Source organism: Garra rufa, unplaced genomic scaffold, assembly GCF_049309525.1.
Source record: "Garra rufa unplaced genomic scaffold, GarRuf1.0 hap1_unplaced_017, whole genome shotgun sequence".
Lineage (NCBI taxonomy): Eukaryota > Metazoa > Chordata > Actinopteri > Cypriniformes > Cyprinidae > Garra > Garra rufa.
The window spans coordinates 61,932-72,377 of NW_027394292.1; the positions used below are offsets into that span (position 1 = coordinate 61,932).

At 39.8% G+C, this 10,446-nt stretch overlaps 1 protein-coding gene across 1 annotated transcript; it reads right to left on the bottom strand.

The window, feature by feature from the left end:
- Positions 1–3,109: 3,109 nt before the first annotated feature.
- LOC141315346 (NXPE family member 3-like) lies at positions 3,110–8,573 on the bottom strand. Its single transcript, XM_073832682.1, has 6 exons — positions 5,182–8,573; positions 4,668–5,083; positions 4,490–4,566; positions 4,112–4,315; positions 3,678–4,015; positions 3,110–3,598 (listed from the first exon to the last, which is right to left on the bottom strand). Exons 1-6 carry the CDS (start codon positions 5,353–5,355, stop codon positions 3,404–3,406), a joined length of 1,404 nt encoding a protein of 467 aa, XP_073688783.1. The 5' UTR covers positions 5,356–8,573; the 3' UTR covers positions 3,110–3,403.
- Positions 8,574–10,446: the final 1,873 nt, after the last annotated feature.

Below are 10,446 nucleotides of genomic sequence, written 5' to 3' on the forward strand. Positions count from 1 at the left end.
CCAATCTGCTATAATCACAACTTCCCCCCCTCACTCACCGACAATACCTTTTTGCTCTGGAAAACTAAAGGCCTTGTCACCATAGCAGACCTGTATGTTGACAACACTTTTGCCAGCTTCGCACAGCTACAGGCAAAATACACACTTCCTCCTTCACATCTCTTCCGTTTTCTCCAGATTAGAAATTACATCCGTACTAACATACCAAACTTTGAATCCTTTCATACCCCCTCTGACTTTTATACTATTATTAAGCGGGCCCCCGGCTCTAGAAAATTGGTCTCTTGCTTTGTTAATTTTTTTGCAGCCCACAACTCTGCCTCTACGCAACATTTAAAGGAAGCCTGGGAGGTAGATCTTGGTGTTGTAATCAATGATGATGACTGGGAAAACTGCCTCACTGCTATCCATGGCTGCTCTATAAACTCTAGACACCAACTTATACAATTCAAAGTGCTTCACAGACTCCATTACTCCTGTACCAAACTGCATTCTTTCTACCCCTCTGTCTCTCCGATCTGCATAAAATGCAAAATCTCCGAAGGCACCCTAGGGCACCTTTTTTGGTTTTGCCCCAAACTACACTCATTTTGGACAGATATCTTTAAATGCCTAACTACAATACACAATTGTGACATCTCTCCAGACCCACGTACTGCAATACTGGGCGGGTCTCAACAACTCTCATCTCTAACCCATCCCCAACAAAAGACAATACAATTCTGCATGGTCATCGCAAAAAGGAACATTTTATCCCTCTGGAAAAGCGAGGACGTACCTTCTTTTAAGACCTGGCTAGCTGAAGTAACCAGCTTATTGCATCTGGAGAGGATACGACATAGTATCTCCTTAACCTCATCATCCTTTGACCAAATGTGGCAACCTTTCCTGTCTTATCTGTCAACAATGTCCTAGAGACATTTATTTTGTGGCTGGCACTGTTTATTATTGCTATTGCTATTAATCTTATACTATTTGATTTTAAAATTTTTTTTTTTTTTTTTTTTTTTTTTTCTCCTTAGGGTGGGTGGGCTGGGAGTTATTTCTATACTTTTACACTCATGTTTATGTTCCTGTTGTTTACTATCTGAAAATCTATAAATAAAGTAATTAAAAAAAAAAAAAAAAAGAAATGAATGAGTCATTACTTGTCACAAAAACTTTGGATAGGGATAGAGCACTTATTACATGATAGACGAGTGGTTGTGAAAGTGTATGTTTTAACACTGCATGCAATTGGCAAGCTGCACAGTACTGCTAATTTGTAATACTGATCTTACAATGCATTTTAATATTATGACTGAATCATTTATTTCTCAGAATCATGTCAAATGCCTTAATGGCAAAATTCAACATGCGGTTTGGTGGCCAGCTGGAAAAGGCTGCATTCAAGGCTACACCTTTATATACGTAATATAATACAAGGTAATTTGTGACACATCGTATGTTCCTTGTGTCTTATTTATTTAAAAGACCAGAAATGTCCAAATGCATAATTAACATGTTTTTAGTCCCAGTGTTTTCATATGTGGACATGTATGAAATCAACATCCTGCGTCATGAATTAAGTCATCATTTTGATTTGAAATGCCATAACATTTTTCTGAGATGTTGATTCATGACACACAGTTTAAAAATTAGGCAGATTTAAATAATTACAAATTATCTTTTTCCATAAGAGTGTCACTACATTACTTTTAAACTTTTTGAAGGAGAGGGAGTGGTCCTGGTGAAACATTCAATCATTTGGTATCTCAGAGAAGCTCTCAATACTGTGACATGTAGAGTGTCAGAGAAATCCACTAAAATATAATGTTCTAATATTACTCATATCACAGGTTAATGTGCTCATCAAATAGATGGGAAAAGTCTTGTTCGACTGCATTGTACAATTAGTTTGATAAACAAAAACACTTTCAAAATAAATGCTTGTTTACCTTTTTGCTTTTTATATTCATATTTTCTTCCCTCAGATGCTGTGAAGAGGTGGAGCGCAAATGCTACTGACTCGGAAATTGACTTGGAGGAACACTTAAAACATGCTCCAGGAAGAGCTGGGGTTGGGGGTTATAAGAACTAAATGGTGGTAAATCCAATGACAAAGTTACTGAATCAGTGTTTAACCTGTTTATTGTTATACTTTATGTATGTATATATGTATGTGATCCTTGACCACAAAACCAGTCTTAAGTCGCTGGGGTATATTTGTAGCAATAGCCAAAAATACATTGTATGGGTCAAAATTATTGATTTTTCTTTTATGCCAAAAATCATTAGGAAATTAAGTAAAGATCATGTTCCATGGAGATTTTTTTGTAAAATTCCTACTATAAATATATCAAAATGTAATATGCATTGTTAAGAACTTAATTTGGACAACTTTAAAGGTGATTTTCTCAGTATTTAGATTTTTTTTGAACCCTCAGATTCCAGATTTTCAAATAGTTGTATTGTCCTATCCTAACAAACCATATATCAGTAGAAAGCATATGAAAGCTTTCATATGATGTGTATATCTCAGTTTTGTCAAATTTAACCTTATGACTGGTTTTGTGGTCCAGGGTCATATCTATCTATCTATCTATCTATCTATCTATCTAGATAGATAGATAGATAGATAGATAGATAGATAGATAGATAGATAGATAGATAGATAGATAGATACACAAAATATGCAATTCTGCTGTGGAGCACTAAAATAAAAGGTTTTTTTTTTTTTTTTAAAGAATGTTGTGTTTACACTTACATCCTGTTATTTTGTTATGTTGTTTGATTAAAAACTTCACATTAATTTAAAAAGGCAGAAAACCCAAGTACCACAGATTTGGTTAACTAAATTGCACTATCTGTAGTGTCTTGTTTGAATAGATGTTTAATAACTGGAAGGTATTATTCAAAAATGTTTAGTTCATAGTAAACTATCTTGTGGTAAAGTAAAATATTTATTTTTTAAGCTCACAAATAATGTGTTATTGGTTGTAAAGTACACGTGGGAAAAAACGTTTTATAGACGTCCAGGTCGGACTGGACCGATTGGACCTTTTTGGAACCTTAGTCAAGTTCTGCAAATGTGTAAACCTCAAGACATAATTTAATGCATTTCACGATGTTAGACAATATGGTATGAGTTTATTTTATATTTTAATGTACACACGTAAATTATGCAGCAGTACATCTTATTATAAACATCCAGAAGATGACATATTTAGTCGTCCGTGGACGTCCAGAAAAGAAGTGCATTTCACGGCCAGAAGACGTCAAAGACGTCGGTTCAATTTTCATTTCGGAACTATTTTTCAACCATAACGGGACGTGACGGAGGGACGTCTTTTCAACGGTCTTCACACGTCTCAATGTTTGCTGGGTTTTGATCATTATAATAAACTGGCAAGATCATTTAAATTCATTCAGGGCAAATAAAAGAGAGTAAAATGTCCATTTCATTTTTGATGATGACAGGGCCTGGATGAATGTTCTCTTTGTTGTAGTGACAGGCCGTCATTTGCCACACATCTAGAATATAAACTCCAACATCCTGAAAAGCCCAACGCAGAATTCTGTCTAACTGTAGAGAATACCAGTCACTGCCGAAAATATCCTGTTATAAACAGAAAACCATATCAACTCTATACTTGTAAGCAGAGAGTGGTCTTTTTGTATTTGAACTACAGGCTTACCTTATAGCCAGTGTTGACAGTCTTGATTATAACGGTAGTGTCAGGCGCCCGCTGTAACAATGCTAGAACAGCTTTGCGGATCCTCAGCACTCTATGAGTGTAGAAATCCAGAGGGTACGTGGTGAAATGCGGCCCCAGATTGAATATGAGGACCGTGTGGGGTCCACCAGCCTGGTCATCAATCTCATTACTGATGTAGTGCAAATTAGCAACTGCTTTTTTTAAGGTGCGCAGAGGAACACCATGAGCCCTCCAGTGTAAGTCAATGTTGTTCTCCACATCCACTGCTATGAGCGGCCCTGACTGATATGGGACATGTAGGTTCATCTGCTTCAGGGCTAAAAAACAGTGACACCAACAAATACGATCTCACAATTATTGTGTACACCGTATAAACAATATCTAATTTACCAATAGGTAACTTTCTATCTTACTTGGTACTGCTTTCACAAAGAACTCAAACCACTGTCTCATAGTAGAGTCTCCCATCATGTAGATGTGTTTGTTTTTCAGGCACTCTGTTGTCGTTTGGGTTATAAAATGGCAGGTGCTACAGACAAAAGACGTCCACAAATCATTCAGGTAAAAGCCGGCTGGAACTGGACTGTGTAAACCAGGACGACATTTCTCTGTTACATCTGCAGGACGAGTAAAGGGAAACGGTAAGTTATGTAACAAAGTTATGGGTTTACCAGTGACCATTTCATTTAATTTAGATGTGCATTGTCTAAATGTCAAATTAATTCCTAAACACATTTCCCAACATCTCTGTACTCTACTATTCCTCTGGGTTAAACTATTGACCAACATACCAATAGTTTCATTTCCATGGGATTGAAAAAATGTTATGATGTTCCTATCTCCATTGATAACTTTGTTAGTTTGCATCCTGCCAAAGAGAACACATTTGTCTGTCATACAGCCTTCCATCAATATCAATACATTAAATAAATCAAGTATAAAATCAATAAAGAATTCTTTTCATCTCACATAAGCATCTTTTCCTTATTAGTGAGACGGTTTCTATAACCGCCCATAGAGTGGTACACGAGGGCACTGCATGGCAGCGATTTGGGTCTCTGGCAGCGCCATGTTTCTCCGGTACGGGGATCATTGTAATCACAGCAACAGTCTCCAGTTCCCATACTCTCTAGTCCATTCTTGTCCCACTTCACATTACATGTCACTGTTTCACTTAACCTGGTCTTATTTGGCCCTTGTCCCTCATAATATCCTTTAAAGAACACTCTGTCAGAGTCAGAATCTCTGTGACGCTTCAGGACCTGCACAGCTTCACTGGAGTGAATTAGACGTACAGCCACCTGGGCCATGCCAACCCACGGCAGGAAGAAACGCACAGAATAGGAGCCATTGAGCAGGTCCACCACTTCCCCAAACACACTGGCCTGAGACAGAGGAACATTTTCAATACAGCTCTCTCTCTTTGAGAGGTGTTGTTAAATACAATAGTAGTTGTAGTAAAATAATGTGTACAATCACTGACCTTAGTTTTAGACCAGAACAGCTTAGCTTGAAAAAAGTCGCCTCCATAACTCTTAGATTTATTGTCAAAGTCCTTTGCATGCACCGTAACAAAAAGTTCATCACCAGTTTGGTAGTTTTCTTTCAGGTTCTCTATGATGAATGTGGTGTGGGCTGGACTAGTACTCATGGACATATTTGTGATTGATCTGTCAGGCCCGTCCCAGTAAACAGCCTGCTGTAACCTTGAGTAGCCATCTAAACTGATTCCAAAATCAGAGTAAAATGTGCTTACAATTGACTCTCCTGAACTGAGTCCTGAAGGAGAAGTGGAGTCTGGAGAGTTAGAGAGTCTTGCAAAGTGCTGAGACAAAAAGCTTGGTGGAGAATGTTTCTTCCTTTCATTACCCTCATAAGACCATACAACCTGCAAATACACAATAAATGTTTAGTAATCACAGTTCTGTCTTTGCAGGAATCATGCTTGTAGATTAAAATCATGATGACAATGCATATACTAAGGACACTAAATAGCATAGTATGTATAATATAATATATCTCAGAACTGTTAAATGCTTCATTCTGATTGCCTAATAGCATGTTAATACATCATCCACTTCTAAGCCATTAAACACAAAATAATTTTGTGGTTATTTATGAATGCATTGTTAATGGTTTCTGGCTTATTGGTTTTCTTTTTAGGTTTAAGTTGATCACCATTGCTCTTGTGTATGTTTTTGTATCATTCCCTTGGCTGGCCAGCCCTTGAGTGTGTGAATTGAATTCTTCCAGTAAAGGTAGTGTTGTGGTTGTTGTATGGTTGTATGGTATTTGTGGTTGTCAGACTGTCTCATGGGGATATTTTGAATTCTTTGTTTTGTTTTGTTTTGAAATCACATGCTTCCCTACTATATAGTAGGTGAAAAAACAGCATTATTTCAATGACATAAAATGGTTGCACTCTGTGAGCTACTGGCGCTACCTGTTGCTATTTTTACCTCAACACAATTCGGCATGCACAACTTTGAAAATAAAATACTAGTACAATACCACATTGTGCGGCTTTTGGTTGTAGTTCCCTTCCGAAAGGGAACTCAACGCTGCGTCCTGGCAGACACTTTGGGAACAGCCTTCAGCGTGACCGGTTCTGAAGCATGAATGGAAAAACGACAATGAACTTGACATTGGTAGGCGGTAGCGTATGACTAATAAGGCGACTGCTGGTATAAAACGGGTGCCTGTGAATACGACATCCATCTTTTGTCTTCAGATTTCGTTTGTTCTAAGCGTGATTTGGTAAGAACGATGATGAACTGTAGTTAAGCGTGTTAGGAAGTGTGCGGATCCGTGTCAGTGATATCTGACACCAGATGACGCGCACAACCTATACGTTGTATGTTAGAGCACGCGTGCTCTGTTCTCGAGGGAACAGAGTGCGTTCATTGTAACGTTTCTCTTTTAAAGAAACTCCGCACTCGTTTGTCTCTTTTCTTGAGGGAATTGAGACAATCATTGCCCCCTGCGGCTCGGGTCCGGCTGCTGCCGAGGCAGTGCTGAGATTGAGATCACGGGTGGAGAAGTGTTAATCTCTCGCGCTCGTCGGCGATTGATGAGGGTGAGCTGCGGGAAGAGGATGTATTGTTTCTTGCATCCTCTGATCCAGCAGTAAGTGCTCTATTGGTAGAAGCCCGCATTCACCGATATCAGCATGCTAATTATGCTGATGTTGAGGGGATGCGTGAGCATGGATATGCAGCAGGTCAGGCTGGTGCTGCCTTACACACAGTGGCAAGTCTATGGCTGGTACCTGGATTGTTTTATATGTATATATGTGTTTATACTGTATATACACATATAGGGGATGTGTATATGTATATACAGTCAGGTCCATATGTATTTGGACACTGACACAATTTTTATTATTTTAGCGGTTGACCAAAACATATTCAAGTTACAGTTATACAATGAATATGGGCTTAAAGTGCACACTCTGAACTTTAATTTTTAGGGCAGTCTCATCAAATTGGTAGAAAAGTTAAGGAATTACAGCTCTTTAATATGTACCTCCCCCCATTTTTAAGGGACCATAAGTAATTGGACAGTTGACTCAAAAGCTGTTTCATGGACAGTTGTGGGCTATTCCTTCATTTTTTCTACATCAATTAACCAGGTAAAAGATTTGGAGTTGATTCTAAGTGTGCCATTTGTATTTGGAAGCTGTTGCTCTGAACCCATCATGCAGTCAGAGGAGCTCTTCATGCAAGTAAAACAGACAATTGTTAGGCTTCAAAAACAAAAGAAATGCATCAGAGAGATAGCAGGAACATTAGGAGTGGCCAAATCAACAGTTTGGTGAATTCTGAGAAGAAAAAGAACACACTGGTGAGCACAGCAACATAAAAAGGCCTGGATGTTCACAAAAGACGACAGTATGGTGGATGATTGGATGATCCTCTCCATGGTAATAAAACATTTTACAACATCCAACCAAGTGAAGAATACTCTCCAGGAGGTAGGTGTGTCACTGTCAAGTCTACAATCAAGAGAAGACTTCACCAGAGCAAAATAGAGAGGGTTTACCACAAGGTGCAAACAAGACCAGATTAGACTTTGTCAAAAAACATTTAAAAAAGCCAGACCACTTCTGGAAAAGCATTTTTGGACTGCTGAAATTAAAATCAATGCGTACCAGAATGACAGGAAGAAAAACGTATGGAGAAGGCTTGGAACAGCTCATGATTCAAAGCCTACAACATCATCTGTGAAACATGGTGGAGAAGTGTAATGGCATGAGCATGCATGGCTTCCAGTGGCACTGGGTTACCGGTGTTTAGTGATGATGTGACAGAAGACAGAAGCAGCCGAAAGAATTCTGAAGTGTATAGGGATATACTGTCTGCCCAGATTCAGTTAAATGGAGTAAAGTTGTTTGGGCGTCTCTTCATAGTACAAATGGACGATGACCTAAAACATACAGCAAAAGCAACCCAGGAGTTTTTAAAGGTAAAAAAGTGTAATATTCTGCAATGGCCAAGTCAATCTTCTGATTTCAAATTGATTGAACATGCATTTCACTTACTGAAGACAAAACTAAAGGCAGAAAGACCCACAAACCAACAACAACTGAAGGCAGCTGCAGTAAAGGCCTGGCAAAGGACCACAAGGGAAGAAACCCAGTCTATGGTGATGCCCATGAGTTCCAAACTTAAGACAGTCATTGCCTGCAAAGGATTCTCAACAAAATATTAAAAATGAACATTTTATTTATGATTATATTTATTTGTCCAATTACTTATGAGCCCCTGAAAATGGGGGGTCTGTGTATAAAAATGGTTGTAATTCCTTAGCATTTTATGTTATATTTTTGTTCAACCCCTTGAATTAAAGCTTAAAGTCTGCACTTCAATTTCATCTTGATTGTATCATTTTTAAAACTATTCTAGTGGCATACAGAGCCGAAATATGAAAAGTGTGTCAGTGTCCAAATATATATGGACCTGACTGTATGTGTATGTGTATCTATATATATAGGTGTGCTTGCCAGCTCCGCCTAGGCAGTATTACTAGTACAGTATGTAGGCTCTATGGCAAGCTGTGTTACTAGTGTTGAGTGAAGTTAGGTCTCCTCTTGTTTGAGAGTAGTTATACTGAGACCTCCACTCTTAAACATTAGAGCTTCTGGTTTTGAGTGTCGTAGGCTTCCTCTCGTCTAAGAGAGTCATCCTGCTGAAGCCTCCACTATCCAGAGCTCCGCCTAGGCAATATTTTAATATGTCCGCTCCTAGTATGCAGGCACCTACTAGGACTGAGTGTTGCTGCTAGGTTTCTTCTCATTTGAGAGTCATTTTTCTGAAGCCTCCATTCTTCAGAGTTCTACCTTGGGCAGTTATAGTAGCTTGTAGGCTCCTCTTTGAGCCTCGCTAACTACCTTTGGCGTTGAGTGTAGTTAGGTCTTCTCTCGCTTAGAGAGCCGTTGTGCTGAGACCAGGACCGAGTGTTGTTAGGCTTCCTCTCATTAAGAGATTCATTTTTGCTGAAACCTCCGCTCCACAGAGCTCTGCTTTCAGTATGTAGGCTCTTTGAGTCGGCTACTTCTCTAGCATTAAGTGTAGTCAGGTCTCCTCTCATTTTAGAGAGTCGTCATGCTGAGACCTCCACTCTTAAGAGCTTTCCCTTAGGACTGAGTGTCGTTAGGCTTCCTCTCGTTTTAGAGAGTCTTCCTGCTGAAGCCTCCACTCTCCGGAGCTCCACTCAGGTAGTTCTAATGTGTAGGCTGTTTTTGAGCCTCACTGACTGCCTCTAGTGTTGAGTGTAGCTAGATCTCCTCTCGCTTAGAGAGTCGTTATGCTGAGACCTCCATTCTTAAACATTAAAGCTTCTGGTTTTGAGTGTCGTAGGCTTCCTCTCGTCTAAGAGAGTCATCCTTCTGAAGCCTACGCTATCCAGAGCTCCACCGAGGAAATATTTTAATATGTCCGCTCCTAGTATGCAGACACCTACTAGGACTGAGTGTTGCTAGGTTTCTTCTCATTTGAGAGTCATTTTGCTGAAGCCTCCACTCTTCAGAGTTCCACCTTGGGCAGTTATAGTAGCTTGTAGGCTCCTCTTTGAGCCTCGCTAACTACCTTTGGCATTGAGTGTAGTTAGGTCTTCGCTTGCTTAGAGAGCCGTTGTGCTGAGACCTCCACTCACCAGGACAGAGTGTTGTTAGGCTTCCTCTCATTTAGAGATTCATTTTTGCTGAAACCTCCGCTCCACAGAGCTCTGCTTTCAGTATGTAGGCTCTTCTTTGAGTCGGCTACTTCTCTAGCATTGAGTGTAGTCAGGTCTCCTCTCATTTTTGAGAGTCATCATGCTGAGACCTCCACTCTTAAGAGCTTTCCCTTAGGATTGAGTGTCGTTAGGCTTCCTCTCGTTTTAGAGAGTCTTCCTGCTGAAGCCTCCGCTCTCTGGAGCTCCACTCAGGTAGTTCTAATGTGTAGGCTGTTTTTGAGCCTTACTGACTGCCTCTACTGTTGAGTGTAGTTAGGTCTCCTCTCGCTTAGAGAGTCGTTATGCTGAAGCCTCCACTCTTAAGGTGCGTTCACACCGGACGCGAATGAAGCGGCAAGCGCGAGTGATTTACATGTTAAGTCAATGCAAAGACGCGAATAGCCATCCTGCGGCGCGAAACGCGCGAATAGCGCGGCGCGCATTGAGTGTTTCAAGCGATTGCCGCGTGAGTTCAAAAATCTGAACTTTGGCGAAAATCCGCGCCGCGTTAACCAATCAGGAGCTTGCTCTAGTA

Bases quoted from the DNA above. Each gene is read 5' to 3' on its own strand.
- LOC141315346 (XM_073832682.1), bottom strand. From the start codon at position 5,355: ATGTCCATGAGTACTAGTCCAGCCCACACCACATTCATCATAGAGAAC. The intron at 4,567-4,667 runs GTGAGATGAAAA...TCTCTTTGGCAG, and splicing joins AATAAGGAAAAGATGCTTAT to GATGCAAACTAACAAAGTTA. The intron at 3,599-3,677 runs GTAAGCCTGTAG...TGTTTATAACAG, and splicing joins CTGTCAACACTGGCTATAAG to GATATTTTCGGCAGTGACTG.